This window comes from Sminthopsis crassicaudata, chromosome 4 (assembly GCF_048593235.1).
Source record: "Sminthopsis crassicaudata isolate SCR6 chromosome 4, ASM4859323v1, whole genome shotgun sequence".
In the NCBI taxonomy this organism is placed as follows: domain Eukaryota; kingdom Metazoa; phylum Chordata; class Mammalia; order Dasyuromorphia; family Dasyuridae; genus Sminthopsis; species Sminthopsis crassicaudata.
Window position 1 is genome coordinate 169687338 of NC_133620.1, and position 18015 is coordinate 169705352.

Consider the following 18015-nt stretch of genomic DNA (forward strand, 5'->3'; position numbering starts at 1 on the left):
ATACCAAACCACCTCAGAATCTTTGTTAAGAAAACCCTAAATGGGTCACAAAGAGTCAGACACAATTGAAAAACAGCTCAACAACAACATAACAATAATAGGACACAATGTTGGAAAATGAGTTGGAAGCCAGATGCCCAAAGCTCATCATCATATTTTATGTAGCCAATGGAGAGAAGATTTACTGGACTTTTATAAAGCCAATGTTATACTGATAAAGTGATACTTTAAAATGGTTGAGAAATTAAACTCTTGAAAAACAAACAAGTCTTATTCTGTTGCTTTTGAACTTCATACTATAACAGATATTGTATGATGAAAGCAATACAAAGAGTCCACAAATACCAAGTGTTACACAAACATATTTTTGATATGTTTAGACAATCCTAAACTGTAACAGCATTGGCAACCTAAAAATCTGGCTCTCAATTCAGAAACCACTTTAAGTTTCAGCTTTTATTGAAGAGCATAAATACTGGCATTAAAAAAATGCACCACTGTCAAAATGTGTTATGAGAAATATGCAATCATCTTATCCCTGGTATAATAGAAAAATAAAACATCTATATTCTTGTCCTTTATAGTGAAAGTTACTGTTGCTAATGGTGTTGTTTATCCCTATGAGTGGATAGAGCTGAAAAAGCTGCAAACCAGCAGTTCTTTTCACATTTCAACCGTGGGAAAACTGGCCATTTTTCTGAAGGGATAGTTGTTATATCTAATGAATTAGATTTAAAAAAAAACTCCTGGCCACATGGGAAATTGGTTTGTAGATTCTGTATCACTTCATATATATAATAAAATATTGAGAACTAGAAGTGACCTTAGGGGTTATTTACTTAGGGAAGAAACTGACACTCAAAGAAAGAGGAAAACCGGTTATTATAATGGAGATAAGGGAATGACTAATGAAAAACTCACCTTTCAAGCATGCTCAGTGTTCTGCCCGCCATGCTCAAAGTCCATTTACTCAGAGAGACTGGGTAAACTTGCTTTTAGACAGATATAATGGAAAGAGTTTACTCCCAGAGTTCAGAGCATGAAAAGATATTCTATTTCTAGGCTGATTGCTTGCTTTTTTGGTTACCCTTAAAACCATTTTAGGTGTGTATCAAAAAGCAACAACATCAACAATAGCAACAACATAGGACCAACTCATTTCTCTTTCCCACTTGGTTCCATCCAAATAAAGAAGAAAAAACTCTGGGGTGGGATACAGAGCTAGTGCTGGCAACATAATCTCTCCATATGGATCAACAGGAAGTCACAAACATATGGCCCTATTGTTTCTGAGCCTAAAGCATCTACTCTTAAATGCTTTATGTAAGGCAATGTTGGAAATGGATTGGATAAGGCTATGACTTTGTTAGCTTAAAAATATTGGGAGAACCACCAGAACCTTGTGAGTTGTAGTCTGTAGACAGACACACTTAGTATGCTAAAAATTTAGAAAAGCAACAGTGACCTAGATCAAAAATGGATTTCCCCAAGATAATTGTGTCATAAAAATAAGGAATTAAATGTGTCCATCAGCCTTAGGAAGGGAACCTATTTGTAGAAGATACTTTGTAAATAACTGAGCTCTCTCCCTCCAGGGAGAGTTTTATACTTTTGTTTTAGCATTGTTTACTAAGTAAATATCCCTTTGTGAAAACTGTCAATAATTAGTTAAATTATACTTAAGTACTCATTATTAATGGCTGGGCCTGAGGAGAACACAGTGGAATCTGGTTCGAGTCTCTAGTATTTGAGAAAAGCCTCATAACCAATTAGGTTGTCCTTAGTATACAGAGGGGGAATTATATGAGGACTCAACTCACTGGGCTTATATGGAATCTGGTACTGTTACTTGAAATTTTATACTGTCAAAAGAGATCACCACCAAGTGAACAATATTGAAAAAGCTCTTTGACTCAAGTAAATGGGATAAATGAAAATCCAAATGAATACAGAAAAAAAAATTAGAGATCACAAATTTAGAACCTAGAAGAGATTGTAGAGAACATCTGGCACAATATCATCATTTTACAAATAGGGAAATCAAATACCAGTGGGGGATATTTTACTAGGTAAAAATCACAAATATTGTATGTGTAAGTTATCATTCATTTTATACAGGGGATTTTCATTAAAAAAACTTTAATAATAGGCTCACCTACTGAATTTAAAGTATTATTTCATTTACTATCCCCAATGCATTTTAAATAATTCCATTTACCCTTCTCTAAAAAAAATGCATTTAACTTTTTAGAAACATGGCTATTGTAAAAAATAAGGCCCAACTCTACTTAACATAGGACTTACCATTATAAATAGATACTCTTGAGATTTCCTTAGCACTGTAATGGACTGCACAGGACTACTTAATCAATTGATTAATCAATGGTCCTGTGTGGCCTATTACTACTGTTAAAGGAAACTCAAGAGTATATTTTAATAATGACTGGATAATCAAAAACCAGACCCTTGCCCCTTTCTACAATATACATGCTCTTAAAACCTTGAATGTAAATTGATATACACTGCTTACAAAGGGCTAGGGAAAGATAGACTAAAAACCAATTAGAAATTAAATAATCTAATTCTAAAATAATGAGTGGGTCAACCAATAAATTGCAGAAACAATCCCCAATTTTATCCAAGAGAATGACAATTAAGAGACAACATATTAAAGCCTATGGGATGCAGCCAAAATAGTTCTAAAGAGAAAATTTGTATCTCTAAATAGCTACATGAATAAAATAGAGATCAATGAATTAGGCATGCAAGTAAAGAAGCTAGAAAATGATCAAATTTTAAAACCCCAAATTAAAAACCAAATCAGAAATTTTGAAACTCAAAAAAAGATTAATAAAGTTGAAACTATGAAAACTATTGAACTAATAAATAAAAGTAAGCATTAGTTTTATGAAAAATAAATGAAATAGGTAAATTTTTGTTAATTTAATTAGCAAAAAAGAAAGAAAAAAAAAAACAAATCACCAACATTAAACACGAATAGGGTGAACTTATCACCAATGAAAACAAAATTAAAGCAATTAAAGATCTATTTTGCTCAATTGTGTAGCAGCAAGTCTGACAATCTAACCAAAATGAAGGAATATTTACAAATGTATAAATTGCCTAGATTAACAGAATAGGAAAAAAAATACTTAAATATTCCCATTTCAGAAGAAGACTTTGATGAAGCCATTAATGAATTCCCTAAGAAAAAAATCTCCAGGGCCAGATGGATTCACAAGTTAATTCTACCAAACATATAAAGCATAATTAATTCTAGTACTAGGAAAACTATTTGGAAAAATAGATAAAAAAGAAATACTGTCAAATTCCTTCTATGACACAAATATGGCACTGATACCTAAACCAGAAAGAGCCAAAACAGAGAAAGAAAATGACAGACAAATCTCCCTAATGAATGCAAAAATGATGCAAAATTTTTAAATAAAATATTAGCAAAGAGATTACAGCAATTTATCAGCAGGACAATACACTATGATCAAGTGGAAATTATACCAGGAATGCAGGGCTGGTTTAATATCAGAAAAAGGTATTACCATGATCAGCCCTATCAATAACAAAACCAATAGAAATCATGTGATAATCTCAATAGATGCAGAAAAAGTTCTTGATAAAATACAGCACCCATTCCTATTAAGAACATTAGTGAACATATAGATAAAGGGAGCTTTTCTTAAAGTAATAAAAGTATCCATCTAAAACCAACAGCAAGCATTATTTGTAATGGAGAGAAGCTGGACACATTTTCAATAAGACTGGGGTGAAACAAGGATGTTCACTATCACCACTGTTATTTAATATTGCACTAGAAATGTTGGCTTTAGCTAAAAGAAAAGAAAAACATATTAAAGGACTTAGAATAGGCAATGAGGAAATAAAAATTTCACTCTTTGTAGAGTGAAAATCATCCAAAAATCTACTCAAAACAATTCACAGCTTTAGCAAAGTTGCAGAATGTAAAATTAACCCACAAAAATCATTAGCATTTCTATATATTACTGACAAAGCACATCAGAAAGAAATAGAAGAGGAATTCCATTTCAAATTAATATAGACAAAATAAAATACTTGGGAGTCTAGCTGCCAAGACAAACCCAAGAACTATATGAGTAAAATTTAAAAAAAAACACTTTCTCACACAAATAAAGTCAGGTCTAAACAATAGGGAAAATCTCAATTGCTCATAGCTAGGCTGAGCAAATATAACAATGACAATTTTGCCTAAATTGACTATTTTCAGTGCCATAACAATCAAACTGCCAAAAAATATTTTATAGAAGTAGAAAAAAATAACAAAATTCATCTGCAAGAACAAAAAGTCAAGAATATGAGTGGAATTAATGAAAAAATACAAAGAATGGTAGCTTAACAAGCACCAAACCTAAAACTATATTCTAAAGCAACAGTCATCAAAACTATTTGATACTGGTTAAGAAATAGAGGAGTGGATCAGTGGAAAAAATTAGATAGATATGACACAATAATCAAGACCTATAGTAATCTAATATTTAACAAATCCCAAACTCCTGTTTCTAGAATAAGAACTCACTATTTGATAAAAATTGCTGGGGAAACTGGATAATAGTATGTCAGAAATTTAGAATATATATCTCACACACCATGCCAGAATAAAGTCAAAATGAATACTTGATTGCAGCATAAAGTCTGATACTATGAACAAATTAGGAGAGCAAGAGATTATTCACCTATGAGATCTTTGGAGATGGCAGGGATTTATGACCTAAGAAAAACTAAAGAACACCATGAAAGGCAAAATGGACAACTTAGATTACATTAAATTAAAAAAGATTTTGCACAAACAAAACTCAAAGAAACAAGATTAAAAGGGAAGTAAAAATCTGGGGAAAAATCTTTTTACAGCCAATGTTTCTGATAATGGTCTCATTTCTAAAATATATAAAAAAAAACTGTGTCACATTTATAAGAGGACAGGTCATTTACCAATTGATAAATGGTCAAAAGATATGAACAGAATTTTCAAATGACAAAATTAAGCCCATCTATCATTAAATGAAAAAAAATGCTAAATCACTATTGACTAAAGAAATGCAAATTAAAACATCTCTGAAGTGCTACGTCATACCCCTCAGATTGATTAAAATGACAGGAAAAGATAATGATAAATTTTGGAAGGGAAGTGGGAAAATTAAGACAGTAATGCACTGTTGGTGGAACTATACAATAATCCAACCATTCTGGAGAGCAGTCTGTAACTATGCCCAAAGAGTTATAAAATTGTGCAAATCATTTGACCCAGCAGTGCCATTACTGGGTCTGTGTACCAAGGAAATATTAAAGGGGATGTGCACGTGTGTAAAACTGTTTGTAGCAGCTCTTTTTGTGGTAGCAAAGAATTGGAAAATGAATAGATGCCCATCAATTGGGAATTAGCTGAACAAGTTCTGGTATATGGAGGTAATATAATATTATTGTTCTATAAAAACTTATAAACAAGTTGATTTTAGAAAGGCTTGGAAAGATTTATATGAACTGATGCTGAATGAAACAAGCAGAACCATGAGTACATTGTATACAATAACAGCAAGAATGTACAATGATCAACTATGAAAGATTGATCTTCTCAGTGATTCTGTGATCCAAAGCAATTCCAATAGACTTTGGATAGAAAATGCCATGCACCCAGAGAAAGAAGTAAGGGGACTGAATGTAAATCAACACATGGTATATTCACTTATTTTTTTCTGTTTTTTTTCTCTCCTATGATTTTTCCCCTTTGTTTTTTCTCTCCCAAGATGATTCATAAAGTAATGTGTATTAGAAATAAAGAAATTTATTAGGAAAAATATATACATATTATATATGTATATGGAATTCAAAATGGATAAATTTATTTTTTACATGGGAAAATTATACATTTAAGATTGACATCAGCAATATGAAATTTCAAAAGAAAATTGGGGCAGTGCTAAGATAAAAGTTGTAATTATGCCATATAAATGAGGTGCCGAGGAAGAAACACAGCGACATTAGAGGGGGTAAGAGAGCTCAAAGTTCTGAAAACCTATTCACATTGAGAATAGTTTAAATAGACAACATTACATATATATTATCAAAGGTATAGTACCCTCCAAAATCTTTAAAGAAATAAAGGAGGGATGGGCCAACAGGGAAACAACATTTGAGAGAAGACAAGCGAGGAATTCATGGGTGTAGAGTTAAGTAATAGCAAGGCAAGTTAAGAGCAGAATTAAACCAGAGGGTCAGCAGGGATAGGAAATACATACATACATATATATATATATATATATATATATATATATATATATATATATATATATATATATATATATATATGTATGTATATTAGTTTATGTGTGGGGGTATGTGTACGTATGTATGTGTATGTATATATCTAGTTCTCTCTATACTTTTTAACTATACACTGCTTGGGGGTGTTGGGAGGGATGAAAGTGGGGAAAAGAATAAAGTAAAAAAGGTTCTCAGTAGAGAACAAAAGAACAGTTTATAAGGAAGTAAAGAAAAGATGGACATTCATGAATATAATCCCTTCTGTGTGTGTGTGTGTATTTTGTTGCCATAAATTTTGAATCCTTCTTGATTTCTTGTTGCACACATGACAATGTTCTTTTTTGTTTTGTATTCCTTTTCTGATTTTATTTTTTTAATCTGTTTAAGTAAATTTAGGAAAAATGTGATCATTATATTGGCATATCTGGTGAATAAATATAATTTAATTGTAATTTAGAAGGACATATGAAGAACTCTTTTACACTGTTTTTGAAGAAAAGTTAGATGAGGGCTAAGTAACAGCATTTTGATTTAGAAATGGCTGAAAGGCTGCATTCAAAGTGTTAATGGCTTAATGTTAACTTGATGAAAGTCAGCACTATGGTAGGAAAGTAAAAGAGTATAACAAGGTTTTTTGATTGGCTCTGTTTTAATATTTTTTGTCAATTACATGGATAAAAGCGTAAGTAACATTTATTTTTAAAATCTGTAAACAATACAAAGCTTAGAGAGAAATCTAAAATCCTGAACAGCATTGCTAGGATCCAAAAAGAAAAAAGGGATTGAAATAAGTTAAAATATTAGATAAAATATAGCATGTTAAAATTCAATAAAAATAAATAAAAACAAAAGACAGTTTAAATAGGTACTTATATTGAACTTATTTTATAGATAGAGAAACTGAAGTTGAAAGAATTTGATTCACTAAAGATTATACACTGCAACACTTTGGGTATGATCAAAATTTGGGTCTTTCTAACCTGAAATTCAACATTTTATCCACTACACCACCTAAATAGGAAGGGAGAAAATATAGATGTAAGAAATCCTATTATGAGAATATTGTAAGAGTCCAGACATGTAAGTAAAGAATCTATACTTTTAGTGTAGGGACAGGGGAGAAAAAGGGATGAATAGGGAGGATGGTCAATGGATAAAGATATATTGTAGAAGCAAAATCAGTAGAACAATGGAACTAAATGGATGAGAGGTGAGGGCAAGGGAAAAGTCAAAGATAATCCTTAATTTAGGAAATGAAAGTAATGAATGGTAGTGCCACAGGCAGAAATAGAGAAAAGAAGCAAGATTATTAGGGAACGATAAAATGCTTAGTTATAAATATATTGAATTTGAGGTGCCAATGGGATGTCAAAGTAGAGAGACCATCAATGTAGCTTTTGAGTTCAAAAAGAACTCAGGCCTAGAACTGGAGAAAGGATACTATCTGGGTACAATAAAAGGGTCTGAGAGGGTAGATTTTATTTTAATGTTTGCTTTAGAATTGGGAAGACCTAAAAATTTTCAGATAAATGGAGAGATCAATAGAGAGAGAAATATTAAAAGGGCATAAGAGCAAGGATTAAGAATGGAACAAGGTCATGGGAGAAAGAAGCCTGAATGTGATCAAGAGCACAGTGAAAGAGTAATGGTCAAGAGCAGAAATACCCCTATTTATGTAAATTGATGATTTTTGGAATGAAGGAGGAGACCTGAAGATATATATATCCAGTAAATTCAGTTGTTTCAGATAGGGAGACAAAATCATCTGCTCTGGGGCACTGGATAGGAATATAATTAGGGTAATAGGTGAGAGAAGAGAGAAAGAAGAGGAGGAAAAGAGAAGATAAAAGTAATCTCATTGAGATTACCTACAATTTGTCATACACACACATATATACATTTAGGATAGATAGATATCCTGTATGTAGATGTTTATATGTTATCTCTCCCATTAGATGTGAACTTCTTCAATTGGAGAAGGGACTGGGTTTTTGTTTGCTTGTTGACTGACTTATTTTCATATTCTCTGTTCACATCGGTAGATTTTCATTAGTAACTAGGGAACAGCAAACACACACACACATACACACACACACACACACACACTCATAAACACAACTTTAGTGGTTTGGCTTAGTGTTTTTCGAAATAATGATAATCTCATATTGACAATTTGAAGACAGACTGCAGTCTATACCTATTCCTTATTGGGAAAAATATGGGTCAGCAAGTTTCAGTACATATAATGCTACCCAATCATTATGTTCTATTCTCTTAGGCCCAGTCTTGAGTTAAACTTTCATTTGTTTATTAGTGTTAGCAAGATGCTTGACTTTAAACCTGTCTCACCAGGAGGTAAAAATTCTCAGTTGGTTAACAAGAAGGCTGAGAAAACAAAAATAACTTCAATAAGCAATAATTATATGCTTTCTTAATGCTCATTGCCTCAAATATTGCTTTTTCTCTGGGGTTCTGAATATAAATTCAATTTCAAGAAACAAATGAGTGTAAAAATTATTAAATGTTTATATTTAAAATCCAATTTTCCTAAACTTTTTAAGATTTTAAAAATAGGGGATTTGCTATGTATATGTTAATTTTAAGAAATAAATATTCATTTTGATCCTACTTGTTCCTACTGGTATTCTAGAAAAAATAATTTATCTATATTAAGAAAGCAATATTAGACTTCAAAAAAAAAACTAATTTTAGGGACTCTCTGTATTGGTGAAGAGCAAAGTTGTGCCCTATATGAGGGGTATAACAGGTTAGGCAAAAGTAAGGACTTCAGTTCTCAGCCATCTCCCTTTGAAGACTCATCATTCATATGCTCCTGCCTTAGACCTTCAAGAGAGAAAAATGGGAAAACTTAATCCCACTTTAGGTTGCTAAAGGGAAAAGATACTTGGAAGGCATGAGAAGAGTATTAAATCTTTGCTAAATAGCATGTCTTCATGCTCTCTCACTACTCTGGAGATTTTGAAAAGTTTGATTTGGATAAGATTGGACACTCTTAGTTGAGCTGAATTATTCTGTAACTATTGAGACAGCTCCTTTATTCTATATTATAGGGCATATATTCTTTTATTTTTACCTTCATAATTTCTAGTTTGACTATGATTTTAATAAATGAGTTTGGGGGCAGTTAGGTGGTGCAGTGGATAAAGCACCAGTCCTGAAGTCAGGAGGACCTGAGTTCAAATATGATATCAAATATTTAATACTTTCTAGCTGTGTGAACCTGGACAAGTCACTTAACCCCAAGTGCCTCATCAAAACAAATAAATAAATGAATTTCTTTGCTTTTGCTATGTGAAGCTGGTTTTGGATAGAAAATTGGTCAAATCTTAGATATAGTCCTTAAGGGTTCTCCTTCTGCCAGAAATGACAAAGTGATCAAAAATTTGAAGGAACCTGAACATATCCCCTAGACAAACAATATTTAAAAGAGCAGTTAAATACATATCTAGCTGGCTACCTGCTTCAATTTTAATCTCCTGCTTCATTTTCTAGCAAAAGTCTCCCTTGGAGAAGAAGCTAGAAATATCTTTGAACCATACAAGGACAGGAGCCTGGCAAAATGTGGAGCTTCACTACATGGGCGGGGCATCACTCACTTCTTTTTTTCACTACATGATATATTCAAGTTTGAGCTCTAAAGCCAACTTTTAGTCTCACTGTAATAAACTGCAATAAAGTTAATGGGGCATAAATCAGGAAATGAGGTAGAATCATAAAACCATAGAATTAGAAGAGACCTTAGGGATTTAATCCCCTCATGTCATAGAAGAAATGTAGCTCTAAGAGAATGAGACTTGTCCAAGGTCATAGCTAGATAATATATTGCTACTCATAGGTGGGGTTTAATAAGCTTAAACTTAATAGAATTCACGGTGCTTGAGAGAACCCAGACAAGGAGATGTGAAAGAAAGTGAAATTAAGATTCTCTCAGATCAGCAACACAATATTGGAAGACCAATGGCTATCCTCAAAGTCAGAACTAATAACATTCAAAAGGAGGCTAATGAGTTCTGTTTAGGATTAAAGATGCAAAAATATTGGGGTTATTCATAGATTTATATCTAGAAGATATCCAAAGTACACCAAGTTTGAAATATAAGGAAATAGGCCAGGGTAAGAGATCCAGGATGAAAAATCTAGGGTCCTTTTCTTTATGGAGTTAGTATGGTGCCAGTAATCATTAAACTAGACATAAAATAATCTCCAACATTCTGTCTTATCTCTGGACATATTTATATTTTATGCCTGACTTATGTAATTGGCATTGCATACCAGTTTGTTCTGAAATCCCTCATCAAAATAATTTAAACTTAGCCTTCACTCCCTATATCAACAGTCAAGCCTACAGAGTGTCAGACAGTGAGGGAAGAGCAGGAACTTGAATCAGCTGCCTAGAATCTCAAGTCAAAGCATTCTTTGGTTTCTGCTTCTTGACTCCAGAATGGCTGAGTGAAGTCATCAATGAGAATGCCACAGAATGACCAGACATGGAAGGATTTTATTTTGCATCATCTGAGAGAACTCTTCTCAAAAAATAAAGTCATAGCTCTATTTGAGTACTAAGTTATTTAAAGATGAGCCTGACCTAGTTATTTATAGCAGATCTAATATGAAATGAATGCTTCTCTTTCTAATTCAGTAGTTGAATGTCCATACCTATGTGAAAATAATAAAATGGCTTTTTTTCAAGAAAAAAACTCTATAAGGTTTTTCATTGATTCAGATCCACATTTCTGTGAACTAATAGTAATAGATTTATACTACTATCAATCAATAAACATTTAATGCTCACTACTTGCCAGATACTATTAGGTACTACATATACAAATACAATGAGGTTCTTCTTACTGCCTATTTAAATAGTTGCTGCAATTATATAACTTTTACAGATGAGGAAACTAAAATTAAGAAATATCTAAATCATCTAGCTATAAAGTAAAGAATCTGGAAAATCAGATATTCTGCCTCCATAAATATCCTTTGCAAGAAAATAAAAAAAAATAACTCCATAAATTTTTTATACATTAACACACTATTGTAATAGTTAGAAAGATGAAGTCAGTGTGACAGAATATTTCCTTTCTGCTATATATGCTTTTGCCAAAAATTCCCTAGATAACATAGGCCTGAAAAATGTCATTCTTCGGTCTTTCTTTCCTTTATTCCATAAATGCTAAGTATAATCACTACTGCTTAGCACACCTGTTTTCTGGTTCATAAGGCACACAGCTGCAACAAATTTTGAAAAAAAAGAAAAGAAAAGAAAAGAAAAAGAAATCTTAATTCTCTGAGTTTAGAACTGGAAAGTTCTAATATAAACTCTATTCCTGGTATGGAATAGAGCAAAAAAGGCCTGTTTTGAAATGGGGGATGTTGATGAAGTAGTTCTTCTAGCAGGTCATTTACACATAGGTATAAAATATAGCCACCCAAATATGCTTTGGGATTTTAACTATACTCACTTTACTTCTAGCATAACTTTGTCTCTGTCCCTCTGTCTTTCTCTGACTCTGTCTGTCTATCTACTTCTCGATGTCATCAGACTTCTTACCTGGAAAAAATCTCTGCCCTGAAGCTTGATATCATTAAAGGTGATTTCCTTTCTGGGAGTCATACCTGATTCCCAGCTTCTTTTTATGTATTGTCTTTTTCCATTATAATGTAAGCTCTTTCATCATAAGGGACTGCCTTAGTGGCCAGAATTTTTAATACTCAGTGCTTAGCAGAATTCAGCTTGCATATAATGGTAAGTAAATAATACTTCTCTCTTCCTTTCTCTCCTTTGACTAGGTCAAATTTCTGTACCTATTCCAGCCCCATTATTTTTAACCATGACAGTTATTCTATAAAAATCAGACATAATAATAGTAGCATTTATAGAATGTTTTACAGTTTATGAAGTACTTTACAAATATGATTCCATTTTATCTTCACAACAAAGATAGGTTCAATTATTATCCCCATTTTACTCATGAGGATATTGAGGTTGAGAGAAGCTAGTACATGTCTAAGGTCAGATTTGAACTCAGGAAGATCAGTCTGCCTGAATCCATGCCAGAATTTCAACCTTAGACAGAAGTAGTGGTCTTAAGAATATTTAAAGGTTCCATTCTTTTTAATATCATTTCACTTTGACATTTTAATTGATGGATCATTTTATCAGAATGAAAACTCCTGATGTTGCAGATTATATTCATGACTTCCTATTGTACCTATTTCTTGTTTGTGTCTATCAAGGAGTCATTCAAAATATTGGAGACCTTTACCTGGTTCTGTTAATTTTCTAGGGTACTAACATATTAATTGCTTTGAATTCTGAATATTTTATCAGACTATATGTCCAATAACATCTTTTCAAATGCAAGTATTCATCAATGATAGCATAGTTGCAACCTTCTTCACTACACCACATATGTCTCTCCTATTGTCTAATGCTTCATTATCTTTCTGATTTTTTAAGGATCTGATGTTCTATGATTATCAGTAATATACAACAGCATCATTACAGAAATAGGGGGTGTAAATAAAAAAAATTTCATAGTATAAAACACTACACAATTTCCCAAATATAATTCAGCCCAATTTATTTTTCTTGCTCAATTCTTGGCCCAGTCTATCTTTATATGCAGAGTAATATTATACATATATATGTGCATTCAGATATAACTTGAAGCATTTCATACATAGTTTGTGCAATACTTATATTTTAATCTACTTTGTTTTTTCTCTAATGGTAGAACAAATTCATATTTCACATTCATATATCATAGTATATATTACTAGGAAGTATGACAGAGTTCAATAAAATCAATACAATATTTGTGGAAAATGGGAGAATTATTTTAGTTTTATGATTCTGTATTCTGTGTAAGACATACTTTGTGACACCAAAAAAATATTCAGTGAGTATATTCTCTTATGTTGCACTTTGCTTCTTTTTATTATTCATTAGATTAGAGAACAAAGTCATCTCCACGGTATCATTTGTCAAAATAGTGTATTTTAACATATGTAAGGAAAATATCTTGCGTCAACATAAATTTCAGTGCCCAATGGATTAAAAAAAATCAATAGACATGGTGCCAATTTTGTGTTCTCTGTAAAGAACTTGAAAACTTAAACTTAACATCTCAAGAACATTTACTGATGAGATAGGGAGGACAAAGAGCACTGAAATGGAACAGATCTATTGATGTTTCTATAAAAACTTATTTATATCAGTGCCTCCAGAGGTATCTACCACATTTGCACTCTTCCACCAGAATGCTCACTGTACTGCTTGAGGAAGTGGTTATGACATGAAAATCTAAGAATTCAGATAGGATATTGAAATCGTACAAGTATATACATATTCAAGTTAACAAATATATGGTCTAGCTACTAGGAATATGGTGATAGATAAAAGTAAATTTTATTTTCTAAAACACTGTAACATGGTGGAAGGAGCAAGAATTAACATTAATTTAATAGATGTGCTACCAATCTACCAATTTGGTATCTACAATATTGGTTTTAATAACTCTATAACTTCTCATTCTATATAATTTATATTCAAATCTTTCCATAAATATTGCTCCAAGGATCCACCCAATACATTGGAAGTCTCCCTATACATTTTTAAAATTTTGTAAGTACTTCTGAAACCCTCATACTGCAAAAGTATTATTCATCATTCCTATTGTAAGACCAGATTATCTCCTTTTCTAGCCGTAAATGTCTTTAACAATGATTTAATTTCTCATGTATTAGTTACAAATTATTATGCCTACCATGTACTTTTCCATTGTTTTAGTCACCTAAAATTAGTTTCTTTTTGACTATCCAGAAGCTTCAGAAAAAAGAATCAATCTTAACTCCCTTTATGATTTATAGAAACTTTTTAGGAATTCTCACAAATAGTGGGACTTAAACTTTAATCTTGTTTAAAAATATGAATCATTCTAAATTATTCCCATTTACCTTCCTTCCTCTGATTTTTTCTTGTTTGCTCAAAAACTCATCCATAATTATGATATACTGATGATCTAGCAATAGATGCAGGTTATATGGGAAAACAGGCTATATGGGACTAAATAGGTACTGAAGCCAGTAATGATCTAGACATTTGCCTTCTTGAAAAAGTTCCTAATATTAGCTTACTGGTTGGAAAAAGGCTATTTTTTATTATTATAAAAATAAAATGATTTATGTTGAATTATATGACTTGTAGAATATATCTGCCTTTCTATAAAAATAATTAATGATAGATTGCAAACTTCTTGAGGGCAAGGATTATCTCATTTTGAAATCTGTATCTATTCATAAATGCTTGTTGATTAAAAAATATTCTTGGAAATGAACCAAATGAAATCATAATTCTCTAGTTTTTCATGATCTTTTCTATCATCTTTAATATTGCTTATCAGTCCTTTAATTTTGTGTATATCTAGTAAAATATAGGCATCATCTTGTCAGGTTGTAACACTGCTTTTACATCAATTGTCACAAGTCTTCTACTAACGTATAAAGAAAGGCTGATTTTCTCAGGATTGTTGGGAGGATCAAATGAGATAGCATATAAATTATTTTATGAATCTGAAAGTGCTATAGAAATGTTAACTATTAGCTACAATTATTATGTCCTTTAACCATTCAATAATTGGTGCAAAAGTAGTTTGTGGAATAATTACTCCAAATTTACAGATTTTCCAATCACCAAACATTTGATTTTATGGGACCTTCAAGCATTAACTAGTGTATGGAAAATAAATCTAACCTAATTTTGCTTAAATCTAAGGGAAGATTATCTGGCACCAGTCATGGTAGAAGGCTGTGGGTACCATGGCAGGAGGAGGGAAAGAGATACTAGCTTCAAAAATATGCTGTGCATTTTAATTACTTTTCAAAAAAATAATTGTGCCCTGAATAAAAAACTAAGAATTATATAATTAAGATTTCAGATTAATAAAGCAGAGGAAATCAAATTTTACTTTAGACAAACTGAAAATAGAAATAGTTTTATGTCTTCAAAAACCACAAAGTATGTCATGACTTCTTTCAGTTCAATTCAATATTACAAACATTTATAAAGACTGTCTCTAACAGAAAACATATATGTATGTGTATGTGTGTATATGTGTATATATATATGTGTATATATATATACATATATATATATATGTATGTATGTATGTATGTGTGTGTGTGTATAATCTTATCTCCTGAAAAATAACTTGGCCTATGACTAAAATACAGAAAAGTCTAGAGTTACATACCTTCACATTCAGTCTTGGTAAGAAAAGTCCCTGCTTTCCAAGGTTTTTGATGAAATCCTGGACAACACTGATCACAGCTATCACCACAGGTATTGTGCTCACATTCACAACGAGATTTCTAATCAAAAAGAAAGGGAAGAGTATATAATGTTTATTATTTGCTTGGGACAAGATAAACTATTGCGAAACAAGGGTAATAAGGAATAGACCCAATCTAACACTGAGTTGAAGAATTTTATTCCATTCCAGGACAGGTTTGGAACTTTTCATAGATAGGGATGTTTTGAGTTATTAAGAACATTTTATGGTCTGGCAATAAAAGGGAAAAAACATAGGAATCCGAGGCAGTATAAGTTGAACTTTTTACATAGTTCATGAGTGGATCACAAATTTAGCAGCCTCAAGAAGTTATCCATTTGTCTGAGGGATCTTAGAACTCTGAATATTAATCTCAGAATGAATCTCCAGATAACTACAGGCATGTTCAGGGTTCAACAGTCTGGGTCTGGGAAATCCTCATTGGTCACTGGTACACTAATGTCTTTCAGAAAATATAACTGTATATAGACTGTCATTATAGGAGGTGATTGGCTATTTGAGAATCCTTTTGTCTCATTTTAATCCAAAAAAAGGATCCCAAATCCATTATCTATGTCATAGTTTCATTATCAAAACAATTTTTCATATCCTCAGTTCTGGTAATATTAAAATATTCAGTGCATCTAACACTGGATAGTCAGTAGTCATTTCTTATATATTTGAAAACAGAGTGATTTGTAGAATGGCATATGACAGGAAAGGAAAATCATATCCACTTTCTTTTCTGGATTATTAAGCTGACATTCAAATGGACTCTCTACCTCAAATTACCAATATGTTGGAACATGACTCTAGGAAGTTTCCCTTAGTTATTGATCATCTCACCTTCATCACCATGCGGCACTTTCAGCATTCCATTCCATGACTGCTATTTATTTACTAGATAACCATCATTACCAACTTTTTTCATTTGTTTGCTTAAGAACAATCTTGATTAATATTGTAAAAGAAGTGGACAGGCTGATTGATGGGAGGCATTCTCTGAAGTTAAATCATGTAGCTTGCTGTCATAGCTAGAGAATTTTCACAACAAATGGACTAGTGTGAAGCTTTTTGGGGAAAAAAATAATCTGTTTGCTGATACTGTGGTGGCAGACTTCAAAGTCCATCATTCTGACTGCCAGTATTATTTCACCCTGGCACTGCTTTCAGTTACACCATCTAAGTGAGGACCTGACATCAATTCACAGACCATGCTGTCAGCAAAGCATTCTCATGCAACATTTTACAGTTTCAGGACTGCATTTTGCCAAATAGTCCTATAAATATACATACATTTGTTGATGGATCAAGTGGACAAGCCCTGGCATGACCATAGCAGATGCACATCCCTCCGACAGAAATATCCTTGACTGAATAGTAATACTGCATGAAGGAAAACAAGAAATCTAGTTACAAAAGATTGCAAATTTGAAGAAACAAAAGTAAATACTTTTCTTCAAAATTTTTGCTCATTTCACTGAACTAGAAACATGTATTCTCCCCTCCCAGGACAGACCAAGGACCCTTATGATAGAAAAAATGGTTCTTTGACATAAAATAGAACCTAAAGAAAAATTACATATACTTCACTTAAGTAAATATCACACAATACTAAATCTATATAGCAGTAGATGCAATTGAAGTGGTTATTATTTAAAGACCATGGTCTAAATGTAAGCTCCCTATTTTACTAGTTAAGAAAAGTAATCTAAATGGAGCACCCAGGTAGAAAGATATCATTATTAAATTAACAAAATCAGATAACTTGCTAGCTATATCTTGGACTCAGAAACTAATGTTAGATAACTAGCATATCTTTGTGATAGTACATGCTGACAAAGTATTTATGATATTGAAAAAAAATTTTTTCTTTGAAGAAAGAAACCACTATTTCAGACTAAGTGCCTAGCATATTTGTTTGTGTATAATATTCCTAAAAATATTTGTTACATTTAAATATTTATTTATATTTAATAATGTTATTTTTGAGATGGATTTTAAATTATTATTGATATAATTTGCTTTTATAATAACAGGAATATTCATATCACTTCTACTTTAAGATATCTCATAACAAAATAAAACAATTAAACAAACCTTATAATACAATGATTTCATCTGAAAATGCATGCCACATTCCACATATGTAACACCTTACCTATTTTTTAATCCATTTTTCTCCCTTTCACTATTTGCTATTTATTTTTATAATAATAATGTTATAATAAAATTGTTTTTCCCTGGTTTTCTTGATTGTTTTTTTTAATCTCTTTTAGTCTTAGTGAATCTAAGTCAAAAGCAGACTTTTAATTATTTGATGGGAATTCACCAAGTGAGCTACCACCAA

The 18015-nt window shown here is 31.8% G+C and overlaps 1 protein-coding gene across 1 annotated transcript in view; it reads right to left on the reverse strand.

Moving 5' to 3' along the window:
- LAMA2 (laminin subunit alpha 2) overlaps positions 1–18015 on the reverse strand; it is a 784999-nt gene that overhangs the window by 439974 nt on the left and 327010 nt on the right. The window contains exons 6-7 of the mRNA XM_074309868.1: positions 16962–17051; positions 15588–15705 (exon numbers count right to left, since the gene is read on the reverse strand). Of these exons, the coding sequence (XP_074165969.1) occupies positions 15588–15705; positions 16962–17051 (208 nt within the window). The remainder of the gene's footprint in view (positions 1–15587; positions 15706–16961; positions 17052–18015) is intronic.